This window comes from Procambarus clarkii, chromosome 49 (assembly GCF_040958095.1).
Source record: "Procambarus clarkii isolate CNS0578487 chromosome 49, FALCON_Pclarkii_2.0, whole genome shotgun sequence".
Taxonomy (NCBI): Eukaryota; Metazoa; Arthropoda; class Malacostraca; order Decapoda; family Cambaridae; genus Procambarus; species Procambarus clarkii.
This window is the reverse complement of record NC_091198.1, coordinates 18,433,732-18,453,930: the sequence shown is the minus strand read 5'-3', so window position 1 is coordinate 18,453,930 and position 20,199 is coordinate 18,433,732. Positions and strand designations below refer to the sequence as shown.

At 39.9% G+C, this 20,199-nt stretch overlaps 2 protein-coding genes across 2 annotated transcripts; one reads left to right on the top strand and one right to left on the bottom strand.

Moving 5' to 3' along the window:
* Positions 1-386: 386 nt before the first annotated feature.
* Positions 387-6,083, bottom strand: LOC123763420 (uncharacterized). The gene is made up of 6 exons (XM_069303053.1): positions 5,300-6,083; positions 4,949-4,978; positions 4,340-4,400; positions 3,800-3,983; positions 3,400-3,471; positions 387-2,142 (listed from the first exon to the last, which is right to left on the bottom strand). The coding sequence occupies exons 1-6, from the start codon at positions 5,417-5,419 to the stop codon at positions 1,929-1,931; spliced, it is 681 nt and encodes a 226-aa protein (XP_069159154.1). The 5' UTR covers positions 5,420-6,083; the 3' UTR covers positions 387-1,928.
* Positions 6,084-7,035: 952 nt separating this feature from the next.
* Positions 7,036-19,678, top strand: LOC123763150 (NECAP-like protein CG9132). Its single transcript, XM_045750114.2, has 5 exons — positions 7,036-7,193; positions 8,017-8,222; positions 10,039-10,229; positions 12,564-12,844; positions 12,985-19,678. Exons 1-5 carry the CDS (start codon positions 7,108-7,110, stop codon positions 13,028-13,030), a joined length of 810 nt encoding a protein of 269 aa, XP_045606070.1. The 5' UTR covers positions 7,036-7,107; the 3' UTR covers positions 13,031-19,678.
* Positions 19,679-20,199: the final 521 nt, after the last annotated feature.

Here is a 20,199-nt window from a genome sequence, read left to right as displayed (position 1 = left end):
TCTCTTGTTTGGTGTAGGGCTGAGGGCTGTCACCCTGGCGGAGGGTTATTAAGGCCACCACAACACCCTACCGACCCCCAGCAAGTGTAACTCAGTCCTGACCATTGTACAGGACTAAAGTATGCTCTCAGTGTATATGTACAGTATATGTATACACTGAGAAGCGGGGTATACCTCTCAGACTATACACCTCTGATATACCTCATACCTCCATGCTGCATCGTGCAACATTGCTCTGATAGACAGCAACAACGCCACATATTGTTCAGTGTTATCATATATAACTTTAAATACAACAAAATATATATCCCAGACCTTTTTTGAAGATACAATATAGAAATACAACAATACAACAGGATCTGTTTCACGGGAGAGTTAAATGCAGGTAATAATTAGTGTTTTATTTGTGACATTAGTTCAGAAAATCACAGAGATTTTACAATAATTTTAGTTAATATTTCTCATTTTGTTTATCATGATTTTGAATTTACTGTTAGGAAAGATTAAGACTAAAATAGAAAATTTAGAACAATGGGCTTTTGAACACACTTCAAGCTAATGTGATTGTCAATGACACACACACACACCCCTTGGGGGGGCCTCGTGGATGAGTGGACAGCGCTAAGTAGTCGTAGTCCTAAGGGACTGGGTTCCATTCCTGCTGCAGTGATCACCACCAGCTTCTCCTGCCTGGCCTGCTAGCTACAGGGAGCCCCTGCCTGGCCTGCTAGCTGCAGGGAGCTCCTGCCTGGCCTGCTAGCTGCAGGGAGCCCCTGCCTGGCCTGCTAGCTACAGGGAGCTTCTGCCTGGCCTGCTAGCTGCAGGGAGCTCCTGCCTGGCCTGCTAGCTGCAGGGAGCTCCTGCCTGGCCTGCTAGCTGCAGGGAGCTTCTGCCTGGCCTGCTAGCTGCAGGGAGCCCCTGCCTGGCCTGCTAGCTGCAGGGAGCTCCTGCCTGGCCTGCTAGCTGCAGGGAGCTCCTGCCTGGCCTGCTAGCTGCAGGGAGCCCCTGCCTGGCCTGCTAGCTACAGAGAGCTCCTGCCTGGCCTGCTAGCTGCAGGGAGCCCCTGCCTGGCCTGCTAGCTGCAGGGAGCCCCTGCCTGGCCTGCTAGCTACAGGGAGCCCCTGCCTGGCCTGCTAGCTGCAGGGAGCCCCTGCCTGGCCTGCTAGCTACAGGGAGCCCCTGCCTGGCCTGCTAGCTACAGGGAGCCCCTGCCTGGCCTGCTAGCTACAGGGAGCCCCTGCCTGGCCTGCTAGCTGCAGGGAGCGAGTACTGTTACTTCATTGATCCATCTTCGATGTCCGTTTTCTGTGTTTTTTTTTTTACAATGTATAGTACTTCAAGATGGTGGTGAGGGGGAGGGGGTAGGGTGGTGGATGTGGGGGGGGGGCAGCGTGGTACTCGGTTGTGCTTGCGGGGGTTGAGCTCTGGCTCTTCGGTCCCGCTTCTCAACCGTCAATCAACAGGTGTACAGGTTCCTGAGCCTACTGGGCTCTATCATATCTACACTTGAAACTGTGTATGGAGTCAGCCTCCACCACATCACTGCCTAATGCATTCCACCTGTTAACTACTCTGACACCTGAATAGGTTCAGGAACCTGTACACCAGTTGACTGACAATTGAGAGGCGGGACCAATGAGCTGAAGCTTGAACCCCCCCCCCCCAAATTAGGTGACCAAGACCTGCTGAGCAAGCCCAGGACAGTGTAGCCAGCTCAGGGGTCAGGCCTTGGAAGAGGAGGTGACCAAGACCTGCTGAGCAAGCCCAGTACAGTGTAGCCAGCTCAGGGGTCAGGCCTTGGAAGAGGAGGTGACCAAGACCTGCTGAGCAAGCCCAGGACAGTGTAGCCAGCTCAGGGGTCAGGCCTTGGAAGAGGAGGTGACCAAGACCTGCTGAGCAAGCCCAGGACAGTGTAGCCAGCTCAGGGGTCAGGCCTTGGAAGAGGAATGGGCAGCATCACTGTAGAAAAGAAACTTGGTGTCGTCGCCTGGGTATCCCGGGGCACGGACGGGGCTGGACACGAAGGAGAGGATGCCGTGCAAGTAGCAGGAGGCCAGCACGAACGCCAGCACGGCCAGCACCACCCCCAGCGACCTCAGCATGGCTATAGGGGACACTTCTTGGTACGACGCTCCGCTTTCTCTGCAGACATCAACACTCATGTTAGCAGCGGTATGCGCGCCTTTCAACACATGCGCCTCACAACACATGCATCTCACAACACACGCCTCCACGGTACCGTGGACCTCCACGGTAAGGTTAGGTTAAGGTTTGGTTAGGTTACGTTAAGTTTCATTACATTTGGTTACAATAATATGGCGTATAATTGACAATAATGTGAAATATGGATTTTGAAAAACTATTTCAGTGTGCCCGAGGATTCCGTTTACATAAAACGAATTTTTCAAAGAAAAAGTTTTCAGCATTCAACTTTTATAGTTTAAACCAACGATTAATAATAAAATAAAGTTATACCGTGAGAATAATCTGTGTTTAGGACCAAGGTTCACTTCCCAGTTTACAAGTAGACTATTCACAGAGAGTAATCACACTAACGTGATGACCGAAACGTCGCCGTCTCCTCATATTCTGGTGTGAGTGGTTTAGTCATCATCTAGATAACTCTCCAGGTGATTTTAAGGGGCAGTTTGTTGCTCGAGTTAATGGACCTACAGTGAGGACGGACTCCACAACACACACCTAGCTCACAACTGTGAGTCAGAGGGACCAGGGGCCAGATTCACAAAGCAGTTACGTAAGTACTTACGAACCTGTACATCTTTTATCGATCTTTGGCGGCTTTGTTTACAATTATTAAACAGTTAATGAGCTCCGAAGCACCAGGAGGCTGTTTATAACAATAACAACAGTTGATTGGCAAGTTTTCATGCTTGTAAACTGTTTAATAAATGTAACCAAAGCCGTCAAAGATCAAGGAAAGATGTACACGTTCGTAAGTACTTGCGTAACTGCTTCGTGAATCTGGCCCCTGAACTTCTGTGGTTCTTTCTTGTACCTGAGGTTCTGGGGCCAGATTCACGAAGCAGTTACGCAAGTACTTACGAACGTGTACATCTTTCCTGAATCTTTGACGGCTTTGGTTACATTTATTAAACAGTTTACAAGCATGAAAACTTGCCAATCAACTGTTGTTATTGTTATAAACAGCCTCCTGGTGCTTCGGAGCTCATTAACTGTTTAATAATTGTAAACACAGCAGCCAAAGATTGAGAAAAGATGGACAGGTTCGTAAGTGCTTGCGTAACTTCTTCGTGAATCTAGCCCAACTTCTTCGTGAATCTAGCCCCTGGCTACTTACCTGAGGTTCTGGCTACTTACCTGAGGTTCTGGCTACTTACCTGAGGTTCTGGCTACTTACCTGAGGTTCTGGCTACTTACCTGAGGTTTTCCTTTGAGGTGATGGTGAGGAACTTGATCCAGGCCACCACCATGATCACTGCCAGACACTCCCTGCAGGAGGAACAACATTACATGGAAACCAAAAAGAACTACGAAGTTCGTACAGAAGGCAAAGACGAATCCTGAAGATTCGTGTAGGTATATTAAGCAAAATTTGGGAGAAGTAAGGCCCATTAAAAAGGGAGATAGGTCATGGTTACTAATTTTATAAGTGTTATATGTAAGTACTTTGTACTTACAACAGAAGAACGTGTCATGTCTTCAGATGAATTCATCTCTGTAAGTGGTGGAAGGATTGACGTGTTTAGTGGTTAAACTGTACTTCACCAGTATTCACTATAGGCCTCATCAGTACTCACCAGGTCTCACGAGTACTCACCAAGCCTCGTGGTAGTCGAAGGGGCTTGGGTACCGGGAGCTGGAACTCTCGGTGTTGTCTGAGGTCATGACGAAGTTGGAGTTGTTCTTCACCATAGTTCTGATGAGTCTGATGATCAGGTAGATGAGGAAGGTCAGGTAGCACCCCACAGCCACCGACGTCACTGCCCGCACCACCACACTCTCTGTAACACACTCTATATTCAAATTCAAATTCAAATTTAACCTCCCGCTTATTTACCCCCCCGAAATTTATCCACCCCGCACATCCATGCTGTCTGGCATCTCAATCCATCTAAAAAAAAAAGAGGAGCCCTTTCCTCCTGTTCTCTTGACTTTGGAAATACTTTGAATTTCAAATTACACAAGAGTTTGTACTGTGAGGACTCATAACAGGACCGTTACATCATGGCAGCACTGTCTCACCGTCACAACACCCCCAAACACCATGATAACATCGTCACAACCGTTACAACACCGTTACTACACTCACAATATCCTCACAACACCACAACACCACAACAACAACCTCACAACTTACCAACCGCCCTCTGCCGTACTGTGAGGATGACCGTTAGAATGGCGGGAACCAGGAAGGTTGACTGAAGAGAACCCAATTATGAATAATTAAAATATCACCATTTATAAGTTATCACCATATATTATCAGTTATCACCAAATATTTTAGAAGTATATCAGCAAATAAATCTGTCAAAAACTCGGAAATTATATAGTTAAGTATTTTTAAGGATGGATAAGAAAGAATAGGCTTCGTTCATTCAAGTTATCGTTTAGTGATTGTAAGATTAATGTGACACTCGTTCAGTGATTGTAAGATTAATGTGACACTCGTTCAGTGATTGTAAGATTAATGTGACACTCGTTCAGTGATTGTAAGATTAATGTCATGCTATTTTCCTGTGAATGTAAGCCTAGTGGTATGCTTTATTCTTGTATTTATTAGCTTAGTGTTAAGTTATCTTCCTATGATTGTTAGCTTGGCGTCAGGTTATCTTCCTGTAATTGTAAGCTTAGTAGTAGTGGTAGTGTTGGTTGTAGTAGTAGTGGAGGTTGTAGTAGTAGTAATGGTAGTTGTAATTGTGGTAGTGGTGGTTGTATTAGTGGTACCTAATACAGAAACAATACTCACCACCCAGATGAAGGCGTCAGGCCTCCCCACCTGAAGAGAGAGAGAGGAGAATATCAGTTGCTGACGTACACTTTAACTAAGACCAAAAATCCTCGCACTAGAAAATGGCAGCGGCTTGCGAAATTGACATAATGTCCCGCTTTTTGTTTTGGGTCCTCTGGTAGGTTATGATAAAGGAACTTTAGGCCTTGACTAGCCTGGAGGTAGGCCGTGACTAGCCTGGAGGTAGGCCGTGACTAGCCTGGAGGTAGGCCGTGACTAGCCTGGAGGTAGGCCGTGACTAGCCTGGAGGTAGGCCGTGACTAGCCTGGAGGTAGGCCGTGACTAGCCTGGAGGTAGGCCGTGACTAACCTGGAGGTAGGCCGTCAGGAGCATGATACAGGCGACGACAAGGTTGATGAAACGACCCAGGAGGTTCCAGAGAGCGACCATGGACCATTCCTGACTCCTTCTCTTCGGACTGGCCGCCATCACTCTGTTGCTGACCGGTTCTCCTCCCTGCTGACGGCTTCTGCTTCCTGCTGACCGGTTCTCCTCCCTGCTGACGGCTTCTGCTTCCTGCTGACCGCTTCTCCTCGCTGCTGACACCTCTTATCCTGCTGCCCTGGCAAATGTCTCTCCTCTACACCCTCAGCTGGTACACTTATAAGGTGTAGCAGACCTACGTACAGCTACGCGATGCTAAAGATGTCTGCTGTTCACAAGTTAAATGAACATTTCCCCGGGTCAATATACTTGTTTCATCACTAGGGATCATCAATGTGTGAGGGTCCGCAGGGAACCTCAGACAGGCACAGGTTTTGTGGTCCGTGAGACGCAGTGACACAGCTCACCACAGCACACAGTGTAAGAGACACAGTTCGCCTCCACAGCACCGGACGTGGACTGCAGTAGCCAACCGGACCTTGGAAACGGACTCACGATGACCGCCGTATATAACAAGTTATCGCTACATAAACACCCTGAAGCCTCCCACACGTCATCAAAAACATTACTCCAACATTTACGTCATGTAAAATGTTTATAAATGAAGTAATTGACGGATGTTTTTGGGCTGAGTTTATGTGTTGCTATGTGTAATGTGTTGTGTGTGTGTGTGGTCACCTATGGCAACCTACAGCCGGGCCCCGACACAACTACACTCTCTGGTACACTTCTGGTACACTTCTGGTACACCTCTGGTAGACCTGTTACCCCTTCAGCCACGTTATTGACTCATCATCTGCATACAGCTTTATAATCTTACATATAACTTTATAATTGCCCGAAACGCTATGCGTATTAGTGGCTTTAGGTATTGTATGTACTAGCTCTATCTATAAATCTAACATTATGTTTGTAAATCAATTATGTATGTACTTTTCGTGAATTAAAAATTTAATTTAATTTAATTTAATTATCTACAGCCGAATTATGGCAACATCTGCATGTTAGACTACCAATTCAGTTTAATTATGTTTTAGTCTTTAAAAATCTAAATTTCCCCTGAATCAGAATAAAAGTTTAAGAACGTTATATGTAGATTATAATCATAATTATTATAACATCATTTAGACATTGTAATTTCAATATTATTTAGGGTCTAATTGATATTGCCTTAGTATTTTGTAAAATAATATACAAATAGGCTTCAATGTCTAATTCACTGAATTGAAAGTGGTAACATGAGAGGGTTTCAGAGCGCCTGAAACCATAGATGAGATATTTTGACTGAATTAAGAACATTGTCATTAGTAATATTGGTATTGCCCGAAACGCTATGCGTACTAGTGGCTTTAGGTATTGTATGTACTAGCTCTGTCTATAAATCAATCAGAATATGTGTAACTCTGCATTTATGTATGTACTTTCCTAAATAAAATATTATTAATATTATTATTATTATTATTATTGGTATAATTGAATTTCCCGGTCAAGGTCTTTATCGTGTTTACGCCCTTACTTCCGGATGCTGTTCTCGACTTCTCTTAGTCTCATTTATCACCATCAGTATCTTATATTTTACTAACTATTATTTAAATATTAAGTAAAACTAACATTTAAACTTTTATTGTTTATTTAGAAACGGGTATACATTTGAAAAGTTTGTTAAAATAACTCAAATATGTTAAACTTGAGACGGACTTGAGAGGTGCCATAGTGTGTGAGAAGTGTCAGCAATGGATGACTACGAGAGCGTATTGCTTGTCAAGTCCGAGGTCTTCGTCTACAAAATACCTCCTCGAGCCACTAACAGAGGCTACAGGTAATGTACTCGCCTCTACTGCACCTGTCATGAGCTAAGTAACACAATATGGGGTGACGTAGAGGGTTTTATAAAGGTAGAAACTCTGACCAACTGCCCCTCTGCTGACCTTCTTGGGGGGCGTTGCAGCTCCTCTACTGCCACTTGACATTTAACTTGAGTCATTAATGTACTTGGCACTATACAAAAGCTCTGTGCTGCTTGTCCTTGTGTCAAGTATCATATAAGATTATGTCATGTGTAACGTGCTTGAAAGCTATTTCTGCAACTCGAGTTGTTTTTGTCTCAAGATTTTGCAAGCTAATTTCCCGTGATTGGCTTCCATTCTCTATTGAATATTGAGTTATATTATACTTTATTAGCGGTGTGAGGGATGTGTATGTCACTTGTCTAGGCAGGTAAAGCACCTTGGGTCTGGCCAGTAAGTAAATGGGTGAGAACAATTTATAACACAATTTATACCTAATCCCAATTACTATTAAGTTTTAGTCTGTACTTTCCCCCCCCCCCTCCACCTTGCTGAAATGCTATGCGTATTAGTGGCTTAGGTATTGTATGTACAGTACGAGCTCTATCTATAAATCTAATTTTGTTTGTAAATCATCTATGTATGCACGTTTCCTGAATAAAAAATTTGAATTTGAATGTATAATAATGAAATTTACTTAATGATCTCAAAGGATTAAGTAAAATATCAACTTTGTATATATTAACTGTTGTAACCCACACCTTGTGACCAGACAGATCTTAAACCCTTATCAGGTTTCATTGTTTTCTCTCATGGCCATTATCTGCATAAGAAACATTTGTATATATTTTCCAGAGCAGCAGATTGGAACCTCGGAACCCCAGACTGGACTGGACGTATGCGGCTCGTTAACAAAAAAAATGAGTGTATCGTCAAACTAGAAGACAAGACGACGGGCGAGCTGTTTGCCAAGTGTCCTATCGATAAATACCCAGGAGTGGCCATCGAATCTGTTACAGATTCTTCACGTTATTTTGTTCTTAGAATACAGGATGAAGGAGGTAATGTTACAGACTTTTGATTAAGATTTCTTTGTCAGGGGTACAGCATATTCCTAAGATGAATGGCTGGTTTCAAGGGTAAAGGTCTACACTGAATTTGATTTGATATTTTAAAAATTAACTGACTGAAAATTACTGTACAGTACTGTAGTTTTAACCACAAAAATTCTTTAATATGCAGTAAATGCAAACAAGAAATTCCAAGATATAAAAAATGTTTGATGTATATGGTACAAATATAATAAAAATCTAAAATTTTTATTTTTTACATGAACACTATTATTATTAATTGACAAAAAATCTTCAGTTCTTTTTCTGTATGAGCTCCTTTGATGCTACATGACAAGCTGCACTCAATTCATTCCCTGCCAGACTCTTGAGTCATATATGAGTCTTCCTGGGACCAGAGGCCAAAACCAGAGGCATCCTGGTCTTTAGTTTGGTCTGAGTGTTTCCTCTACTCAGGTATTGGTTACCTCTTGGTCCAGGATTGTTTCTTCAAGGACTTGGTTTTCATGGCCCTCATTCCTTATATCTTGGTTGGGGAGCTTCACGCTCTCCTCTGGAAGTTAGTGTTATGCTCTTTTGGTCCTGGGAGTCATTTTCTTTGTTTATAGCCCTGTCCATCCTTTCTGGCCAAGAATGAGATGGCTGGCTTCCTGAGGAGCCCTTTGGTGATTGATGCTTGGTTGGTTTTGCCAGGGGTGTCACATTATGTCTGGTTGAAGCCAAATGACATTACCTTGCCATGCTACTAATGGTGTGTGTGGGAGAACACTGTTGTGTATCTAGAGTCCTTGGTTCCTTGTTCCAGAGCATGTTTGTCTGTGTCTATAGTGTCAAGTTTAGCCAACCTGCAGTCGACCCTAAGGCCCATGAGGTTTGTAATTTTATGGCTCTGCTGGCAGCTTTATCGAATATGTCTTGGGCAAATATTCAGGCCCAGGGATTTGGTAGTCAAACAGGGTTCTGGCAGCTCATTACTTTGTGAACATTCTTTGTATGTGTGTGGTTTTTGTGACCTTGGGGGCATTTTCTGGAGCTCTCCTCTACCCCCTGTTGAGTACTGTTTTGCTTTTTCGCAGTGGTGACATAGCACCAAGTAGACCTCCCAAAAAGCAAGCGTTCAGCATAATGAAATGCTTCTTTCTTGGGGGGTCCCTGGTGGCTCCTCAGACCCTCCTTCCCTTGGTCAGGGGCTTCGGTTTTCATCTTATTTGCTATACTGTATATAACTGAGATGGTAAGGTTGATGGATTGAGGAGGAAAGTATGCAGTCCCCTGGTGGTGTATAGGTGGATATCAGGAAAAAGTACTAAGCCATTACTGCTATATAGCACTTGAAGGGAACCAAGAAAAGAATCTGGGATGAGACGGGGAGAAGGAATAAACACGAGAATAGTTTCACCACTGAGTTGATCATGAATGTTGGGGTTTCGCTGTCCCATTTTTTATGGTTTGTCTACCTTGCTGTCGTCTACTTGATTTGCTCCCTTCTAGCCTTTTCTTAGGGTGATTTATAATCCCCCTGTTCCTTGTGCCTCTTAGAGGGGGCCAACTTTTTGCCTTTGGTTCATGGTAGGCTTGTATATGACTCTAAGGCCTAGTGTGGATTGAATTGGGAAGAGCTTGCCAGGCAGCAAGCACCAAGGAGCCACCGCCACCTGAAAGAGGTGTTTTGTTATATTCAACGCTGGTTTTACTTAGATGTTATCATTAAGAAATATGAGTATAATTCTGTTAATCCTGTTATTAATTGATAGAAAACATGAAGTTTTTCAATAGTTAACTTCAAATTTTATTGATGTTTCTTCAGGAAGAGCGGCATTCATTGGGATAGGATTTGGAGATAGGTCTGACAGCTTTGACTTAAATGTAGCACTTCAAGATCACTTCAAATGGGTCAAGAAAGAAGAAGAAGCAGAGAAAGAGAAAGAAGAGGGAAAACCCAGCCTTGATCTAGGTTTCAAGGATGGTCAGACTATTAAAATCAATATGAAAATAACAGTAAGTGAAATTGTATAGTTCTTCTAATAGGTCTTTTTTGTGTGTATAAAAAAAAACACAAACTTGTGTAAACGTTTTCTTGTGTGTAAAAAAAAAAGTATATTTAGTTTAATAGTTACAAGGCACATTTATCTTAAGGTGTAGCTTTTCTCTATCTCTTACCTTGTAAAAAGTACTGTACAGCACAAAAATATTGGTCCAGTGGACAGTGGACATTTTGTTCTGTGTTGTATTTGAAAACAGTTTTGCAAGAATTTGTGTTAATTCTTCATCTCCTCTTGTGGTACCAATTGACTTCACATATTCTGGTGCTTTTCCATTCTTGGAAAGGAACTGGATATTCAAATGAACAAATCCACAAGGGACGTGACGAGGATTCGAACCTGCGTCCGGGAGCATCCCGGCAGTGTCTGGGATGCTCCCGGACGCAGGTTCGAATCCTCGTCACGACCCTTGTGGATTTGTTCGTTTGATACATCACGTTAGTGTGATTTTTGTGTGTGGATATTCAAATGTTTTCATGCCTCTATTTTGTTCATCTTAAACCCTTGATTAAAGACCGTCATATTCATCCAACATTAGCAGTAGACTGGAGAGTAGATCCAGCAGTGGTTTAGCAAAAAAAAAAAAAAATCTGCTACTCTCTTAGCTCTTCTTGATGAGTCATATGACTCCTATTCCATTTCCATACAAGACTGGTTCATCCTATATATGTTTGAGAATGTTGATTTGATATAAACTAGAGTAGTGTGAGATATATAGCCTTACCTTCCTACATCAGCAGGCAGAGGAGTCAGGAAAGATTATTATGATCTTTTTGTTGATGCAAATAATGGTGCATCACATCATGTTTTGAAAGAGGGGCGTTAGAGGTTGACATACTAAACGACAGAGCCCGAGTGCATGGGGGGGATTGTGTGAAACTCCGATTCGGCTTCAGGGGAAGCCTCGGGACCCTTGGGTGCAGTACCTCTACTGTAGTACCCCAGGTTGCAATTCTTACCATGTCGAGATGCAGTCTACTAGAGCGTGCATCTGGGAACACCCAGCGCATAGGTTCAAACTCTCATCATGGCTCATCATGGTTTGAAGGCTTTGAAGTTGGTTTCTGACTTGTTATACTTTATTTTTAAATCTTCCTCTGTGGGTTCTGCCTTGGTTGTGGTTTGGTCTAAATAGCCAGCCTCTGCTTCTTGTTCACGTCTCTCAATCTGAGGCGGTCACACAGGCTCTGTTGCTGATGTCTTAGTGGTGGTGATGTTTTGAGTCTGTGCTCATTACACCAGCCTGTGCATATTACTCAAGCCTGTGCATAGTATACCAGCTAAGCAAACTTCTTTTTCCGCTGAATTCTAAGAAAGTATATACAGTACTGGTATTAATAATTTCCTGTAATATACCGGTATTCCAGTATTAATAATTAATTAATAATTATACCAATAATTATCTGAAATAATTATCTGAAATCAGATAATTATACCAATTATCTGAATTTATCAAATGTTTCAATGGATTCATAAATTCTTGTACATGAAACAAATCTATAATCTGTATCTTGAGGTTATCTTGAGATGATTTCGGGGCTTTTTAGTGTCCCCGCGGCCCGGTCCTCGACCAGGCCTCCACCCCCAGGAAGCAGCCCGTGACAGCTGACTAACACCCAGGTACCTATTTTACTGCTAGGTAACAGGGGCATAGGGTGAAAGAAACTCTGCCCAATGTTTCTCGCCGGCGCCTGGGATCGAACCCAGGACCACAGGATCACAAGTCCGCTGTCCGCTTGGCCGACCAGCTCCCATACAGTAAAGGACTCCCGTACAGCTCTGTATACAGTAAAGGGCAATATAAATTCCCAAAATTGAAGGATGAGAGCTTGTGGTGTCCTGTCTTCCCATCACTCTTTGTCATATAGCGTTTTTAAACTATTGGCGGTTTTGGCTTCGACCACTTTCTCACCCTGTTCCAACCATCTACACTCTGTGAAAGTATAAATTTTGTCGATTCCCGTTATTATAAAGTACGTAGTGATCATATTGCCTCTTTTTCTTCTATCTTCTAGTTTTGGCATGTTTAATGCCTCTAACCTGTCCTTGTAGCTCTAGTCTTTCACTTCCAGGAGTCATTTGGTTACATGTCTTTGCACCTTTTCCAGTTTGTTGATGTGCTTCATAAAATATGGGCACCATACTACCACTGCATATTCCAGCTTTGGTCTCACAAAGGTCATGAACAATTTCTTTAGTATTTCACCATTCATGTGAAGGGGTTATTTCCTAATCATATCATATACAGTACACAAGTTTTAAGTTATCCTGAAAATCTTTCACCCAACAGAAAAAGGAGGGCCAAGAAGGAATCAACCGACCAAAACCCAAAGGAGGTGCAGGTGGTTTAGGGCTGTTGCCACCGCCACCAGGGGGAGTGAAATTAGCACCTCCTCCAGGTCCTGCAGGCATAACTACATCATCACCTCCATCTGCAGCTAGTAATTTAGATATACTGGGAGATTTATCAGATGCCCCGAGCAGTCCTGCATCTCAAACAGGAGCAGGAAGCGGTACTGGTGAATCTTGGGGTGATTTTGCCAGTGCTGCTGTCAAGCCACCACCTCCCAGGTTAGATTATTACTTACAGACTTCAGCATTATAATTTTATCATTTAAAAGCCTGCCGAATTATTATCTTTTGGACTTTGAGGAACTTGGCCAATTCGTGTATCTGATATTAATCTCCATATTTAATGTTTTCCTCTGCAGTAATCCACCAAGTGGAGGCTCTGGAAGTGGCTGGGTGACCTTTTAAGCTTCCAACATACATGGACAAGTTCTGTTGCAGTTACTACAAGAAAACAGTGCATGAAGAACAATTTTCCATCTGTAGATAGTATTCTTAGGTACTTGAAATGGATGTCTCAGTGGTACAGTTACTTGCCATGTACATATGATTCTAGTTTGTTATATTGATCTATTGGGATCTAAACAAAAAATGTTTAAGTTTTTATTTTTTATTTTATACATTTAATGAGGTGTGCTGGAATATTTAGCTGAAAGTGTTTTCACATTTAACTTGAAAAGCTATTACATTACAGTACTGTATTTCAGAGTTTATGTAAACACACAAGCATACAGTATATGCAAAAACTGTGCTTTCTCCCACATATAACACTAGATCATTGGGAAGCATTATTTTTTAAAGCACTTTTTTTTTTATTCCCAAGTGTTTCAATAATCAATAGGTTTAAGAGAGCCTTAACATACTTAGAATCAGGTTCTTCATCGTTTCTAGTGTGTTGTTTAACATTTTAAATCGTTCATAGCCTTAGACGTAAACTAGGTGCAATTCTGAGGCATTATTCAAAGATTTATTCTCGAGCAGCTTGTAAATCGGTGCATTTATTTTGTTTGTGTTAAACTTGTGTAAATTGGGAGATTAAATAGAACTCTTCATGAGGCTGTGTAGAACTACAACCACACCAGGCACCTTAGGCCCACTTGCTCTTGGATGACATTTAATTGGAACCAGCTGATTAAACACCATTTTTGTTGATATATTAACCAGTGTACTTAAGACGAGGCAGTTTTCTCTCATTTTTATGATAGGGTTGAGGTAGCCATTGTATCTACTCTTTAGTCTCTTACTTGCTGGTATGAATTTTGCTGGTCATATACCAGTAGTTTTCTCAAAAATAAAGATCAATCCGATTTTATATTTTATTTTGCAGACTGAATATTAAATGTCATAAACTTACAGTATGTGAGTTTAATTTGGCCAGAAATGTGAAACACTTTGGATATATATGATTTTGAGTTATACTGATGACAAGGTCTTCTGCCATCACTGACCTCTTGGTTAACAATTGTTGTTTATACAAAAATTTGGTTTCACAAGAAATTGGTTATGAAGTATTTACTGTATATTATTTGAAAGTAATCTTTTATTAGCATCAAGGTATGGACAATAAAGGTATCATATATTGTTGGCATTAATGAGTAAATGATTTAAATACAGAAATCTATAAGTAGTCATTTATTTCTTTATTTCTGAAACCACTTAACTAGTCTATCAGATAGAGTAGAAGTTGCATACATCATACTTAAATATGAGCAAGAAGTCACTTAATAGTATATAAATGTTCCATTTTCCTTGTTTTATTAAAATTACCTGGCTGGTTATTTTATTTTTGCATTTCAAGTGTACTTAAATGATTTCATTACAAATGACCCTCTTCAGAAATGTTCTTATATTTTATTATTAAAAAATATAAGGTGATAATTAAACCACTGAAGTGGCTCTGTAGATGTGCATTGTTTGCTCAGTATATTTAACATTTGATATGGATGCTGAGAACTGTATGAACTTGGCCTCATTTGTGACTAAACCACACTTTGGACTGGGTCATGGTGATCAACCCCTAATGCTGGGGTAGGTCTAAAAATCAGTGATGTAATAAAGATTTTTGGGAAGTGTGTGTGTGTGTGTTCCCAAACAGTCAGTTGACCTAAGAAAAATTCTTAATATTTGTTCTGATAAATATTTTGTTTACAGTTAATGCTGAGCAAAGTATAGTTATATACCTAAGGATGTTAGTCCAGGTGAAACTTTCTCCCTGCACTTCCCAAAATATTAAGGATAATTTAGAATATATTGAAACAGAGAAATGTTCCAGTGCAAAGAAAAGCATTCCTGCTAATATAGATGTAGCATCTTTCCCAGACACTTCAGCTGACATTTTCAGTTGACTTTTAAAGGTATAGATGAATAATTTGCCAAAGAAGTGATGTTGGTTTAGCTATCACTTAGGCAAAGCAGTCGCCATGTGTTTGTACTGATAAATGATTTTGGAAAGGATGAGGATTGTCTTGCAGCAACAATATACAAGTGGTAAAATACAAGAAAAATGGTTGAAGACAAAAATATTCAGTGGAATTTCAATGTGGAGATGAAAAACCCATATCTGACCACTGAGTGGTGCTGCAGTGTGAGAATAGACTCGGGAGTGTAAAATAAGTTTGCCCCTTTATATTCCGAAAGGTAGTGTTTTCATTTGGCAGCCGAGGCCGGGCTGTTTACTATCTGCTTATACACACACACCTACAGTTGCATGTGTGATGTACAATTCCTTGGCTTATTAATTTGGTACAGTAACAATGCAAGTACAGTACACTTGCTCTGATGCATCTTTTACAAATTAATGTTACCTATTTAGTGTTCAATGCTAATTCATCTGTGTAAGTCATTGAGATAAACCATATCATGCATAATACATTTCTGATAGGGGATGATTATTTTCTTTGGATTACATACTTTGACTCCATTGAATTGAGTTACAAATTGTCTTACTTAGCTTAAAATGGTGGAATATTGATCTATAATTATTCCATGTTTTATATTTTCATTATAATGAAAACCGAGATGATTCTTATAAATTGTTACGTATCGTTAATTCTGAACATAATATTGTTATTGGCAGTTGTGCAGATATAGTGAATGATGTATGGTATATATCGTATAACTAAACTATTGTTATCAGTAGGTAATTAAGAACGTGTTACTGGTGTGAATCATGAGCGTAAATTTTGTTAGGTTAGTTGTATAACGACCTTTGAATTAAAGGAAACCCGTGCTTATTTAGTTGTTAAGTCAAATTGTTTAGAATAATAGATTGAGAGATTCTCAGAAGACCTGAAGTATTGCCTTTGTTGTCCCAAATTTCCTTCCCTTGTAGGGAAGTTAATTGTTGTACTGTACAGTATTTTGGAGTTAAACTAACTACTTAGTAAGCCAGTCTTGTCATGTTTAAGCAGTGTGTGATCCTGTATCATTCCTGTATATAAACATTGGTGTAATGTTAGAACCCCATTTTCCCTAATATTACTGTAGAAAATTTATATATTGTGTTCATTTTGTAAGAATTACTTTAGTAATGGATATGAAGAATATCAGTTTGTGTTCATTGGAATTAAAAACAAAATTGTTTTTCGTAGTAATGATTTTATATGGGGAATGCAACTTCATGCTTGCCGTGTGGTGTGTGCCTTGAGGGTGAAACCTGTCAGTTGAGGGAAGCAATATTATAATGTACTGTGGAGAGTGTGGTTAGTGAATTCTCCACTGTTGTACATACCTGGAGGATAAGATTGGGTTCTTCCCTGTTGTATGTTCTCAGAGGATATGATTGGGTTCTTCCCTGTTGTATGTTCTCAGAGGATATGATTGGGTTCTTCCCTGTTGTATGTTTTGGGAGGGTAAAATAGGTTTTTTCCTGCTGTCAAAGTAATACAGACAGGGATATAGAGAAATGTCAAGTAGAGTACACTTTATTGAAGGTGACATTTCACCTGTAAGAATTTTTATCAAATTAAAGCCTTATTCTCTACTCGGTATTTCTTTAAATCATTCATGGAACTTTGTGCTCCATTCAACCAAATGACCAGGAATATTTTGTTTCCTTTTTCATCAATTTTACACTGCAAATGCTGTGCAAGTTATTTGTACAAAAATATATATAATTAATTGCCTTGGTAGGCGATTTTAAAGAAATATAAATGGTCATTGCCTTCTAAAGCTGAGATACAACCTTAAAAGTGAATACAGTATAGTTCCCATTTCCCACAGGAAAACTCCCCCACAAAAGTGAGACGTTGTACATGCCACCAGAGTTATGGGTAAAGCATGTGATGCAGCCAGGTGCAATATACCGTGTTCAAAAAAGTTGAGTGAAGATTGGTTATGGTGATTCAAGTGGATGATACGAGTTATGCAAGAACATGATGAACAAGGTCTGAGTGTGTTAGGGGTATTTTCTTAGATGATTCAAAATTAATAAATTTTAGATTAGGGCAGAGGATCATTTTTGCATGATAAGGTATTTTCCTAGATAATATTTTAAGTCCTTAATTTTTGCAGTGAATAATTTTTGTAAAAGTGAAAATTTGGATGTTCAATTAACCTAATAAGAGAGTTGAGTGTAAAGGAGGTGTGGTAAAGTTGAAGGGTTTAATCTGAGTATAGCAGAGAGAAGGTTTAGTGAGAGTGCTCTTGAATCTCGTCATTTAAATTGGTGGTTTCCAAACTTTCTTGGATAAACTCATCCCAGTGTCCCTTTTAACAGGGCGGTCATAAATAAGTGATGAAGACTTATCACTTGGAGGGGCTCGCCTCCTTGGTGCCCTCTTAAGTCATCCCATTCACTTTGGGACCTACTGCTTTAAATGAAAGTGAATTTATGGATATAGTGCATGATTTGTGTATATGATTTCCACACCTGTCAGTTGTGTAGGCTGCTGCTCTTGGGGTGGGCAATTGTAGCGTAATTCATAGTTCCCAAGTAGTTGAGAAGTTGTGTGTGCACAGCAGATTATATGAACACTGTGCATATGGTAATTTATCTAACCGAATGGAGTTTTTAAGAGAAAAAAAATGGATTTATTGCAATCCTTAATGAACCCGATTCTCCTTGGCATTCTGCAAAAATAAGTTCAAGTTGCATTAAGAATTTCTTACATTGTGCTTTTACTGAAAAGCTGAAGAGTTTTTTTTTATATATATTTGGATTAATTGCCCTAAATTGTGTTATAATATCTGCCCTCTAAAGAAATTTAGAAGAATTTCCATGTTTATTTTTTTTGCCATTTATAAGACAAATCATCAACTTTTAGCTGTCTAATGTTGACTGCAAGTCATCATGTAAGGTATAATTAACTGACATTACAATAAAAAATTAAAAACCATTCATTACCATTTTCTTGAGTATTTTAAATACTACATTATTTCTTATGATGGTAGTCAGCTTTAGTTACAAGATAGTAACACATGCCGAGGTCAGTTCATTTGTTTAAAATGGATCTTCAAGCAGGTTCGTGAACCACTAAAAGTATGCAGTAGCATTTCTAAAGGATGAATGGAGGGCTGGCTGAAATTTATTTGTGCTAACCCAGCCTCGATAATTGGAGGTACGATTGAATGGTGTGATAATGCAGAAGGTACCTGGTGAGAAGACGTTTTGAGAACCTCTGGTTTAAAGGGATAGTAGTTGTGACATCATTGTTTTGTCATGAGCATAATAGTTTGACCAGACCACACACTAGAAGGTGAAGGGACGACGACATTTCGGTCCATCCTGGACCATTCTCAAGTTGATTGTGAATCGACTTGAGAATGGTCCAGGACGGACCGAAACGTCGTCATCCCTTCACCTTCTAGTGTGTGGTCTGGTCAGACAACTTCAGCCACGTTATTGTGACTCATCGCCTGCATGAGCATAATAGATTTTTTATTAAATGTCTCTATGGTGTACTAATGTCAAGCAAAACCCTGGATGGAACTGTCCATTAAGAGAAGCCATATCCCAAGTTTGGATGTTTATGGCTGTCAATATATCTATGCAAAGCAGCTACCTTCAATTGTATAACTTTGTTAATAATATATTGATCCCTCTTATAAATTTAGATAAAGAAAATATCAAATTAATTGGAAATAACTGCATAAAGGAAAATTTAGCTTACATTGATATATATTAGTGGTCATTCAAACAGAAATAGGCAAAAAGCTGGATATTATAGCTTTCTGTGGCAGAAAAAGGCACAGACTTGGGGCATAATATTCAAATGTTAATTCACTGTCACTTTTACTAGTACTGTACTGTACTATTGTTTTTTAACTGGTTTTATATAAACATGAAATGAGGTGTATATAATGTAATTTTATTTTTATTGAGTAAGTTAGGAATATATTTCAAGCAAAAATTGTCAAATTATTTTTATTTAAATTTACAAGTAATTCGTTGGGGAGTTTCCATTGTGCTGTAAGGTGAAAAAATTCATGTTAAAACACTGTAAGCTGTCTGGTTTGTCATTCAATAAAATATTATCTGAGAGCATTGAGAAGGTAAGACTTGAGGTTGTGGTGTGGTTTTATCGAAGGTCATCCTAAACCTATTGTAATGTAGAAACAAACACTGTATATATAAAGTAATATGTGGATGAGAAAAGTCTCTTAATAAAATTACCTATGTATCTCTTAAGGGTGATGCAAGTCATTGCTTTTTAATTGTAATGCAACAAGTGTGTGCTCTTATTTTGCGGCTAAAAATTTAATACCAGCATATAATAGTACTGTACATATATCTGTATATCAGTGTACAGTGTTTAAATAATTTACTGAGCTTTGTAATTCTTGCTCATAAAAATAAGTTGAATGTCTTTGACATGACAGGTGCAGCAACATGTCTGCAACAATGCAAGTATCAGGCAGAACCACATTTCTCATACTAGATCCTGCAAGGAGATTGTGTCTTCCATAAACCTTTATTATTTTTTCCCAAGTTTTATTTTCAGCTCTTGAGTAAACGATTATATATGATGTCTTTGCCAGGGTAACTTCTATATGTAATGCTTTGGAGAGACTACGGACTTTAGTGGTTGTGCAGACATGAATAAAGACTAAGTTGGCTTTCAGGTCTTTTTATTTCCAGTTTAAGTGATAAAATTTGATTAAGTTAGGTGGTGAAAGATAAAATAAAAGTTTTAGGATTCTTGTATTAATTAGTATACTGTATTTATATATTTTGTAATTCTTATGTTTATGCAAGTACAGTACTGTACTGTAAGTGAATCAGCTGTTTGGTTTAACATGTTCAAGTAATTTCATTCTGCAATTCTGAACTCTTCTTTTCCATATGAATGAAATTGTTATAAAATAAATAGCCACAATTTGTAATTTTAATTATGCACATACAGTACAATTATACTTTAATACTTTAGCAGTCTCCGTGGTGTAGTGGTAAGACACTCGCCTGGCGTTCCGCGAGCGCTATGTCATGGGTTCGTATCCTGGCCGGGGAGGATTTACTGGGCGCAATTCCTTAACTGTAGCCTCTGTTAAACGCAACAGTAAAATGTGTACTTGGATGAAAAAACGATTCTTCGCGGCAGGGGATCGTATTCCAGGGACCATACATAGGATTAAGGACT

Bases quoted from the DNA above. Each gene is read 5' to 3' on its own strand.
- LOC123763420 (XM_069303053.1), bottom strand. From the start codon at position 5,419: ATGGCGGCCAGTCCGAAGAGAAGGAGTCAGGAATGGTCCATGGTCGCT. The intron at 3,472-3,799 runs GTGAGTACTCGT...TTCCTCCTGCAG, and splicing joins TTCGACTACCACGAGGCTTG to GGAGTGTCTGGCAGTGATCA. The intron at 2,143-3,399 runs GTAAGTAGCCAG...TGATGTCTGCAG, and splicing joins ACCTCAAAGGAAAACCTCAG to AGAAAGCGGAGCGTCGTACC.
- LOC123763150 (XM_045750114.2), top strand. From the start codon at position 7,108: ATGGATGACTACGAGAGCGTATTGCTTGTCAAGTCCGAGGTCTTCGTC. The intron at 10,230-12,563 runs GTAAGTGAAATT...TTCACCCAACAG, and splicing joins AAATCAATATGAAAATAACA to AAAAAGGAGGGCCAAGAAGG. The intron at 12,845-12,984 runs GTTAGATTATTA...TTTCCTCTGCAG, and splicing joins GTCAAGCCACCACCTCCCAG to TAATCCACCAAGTGGAGGCT.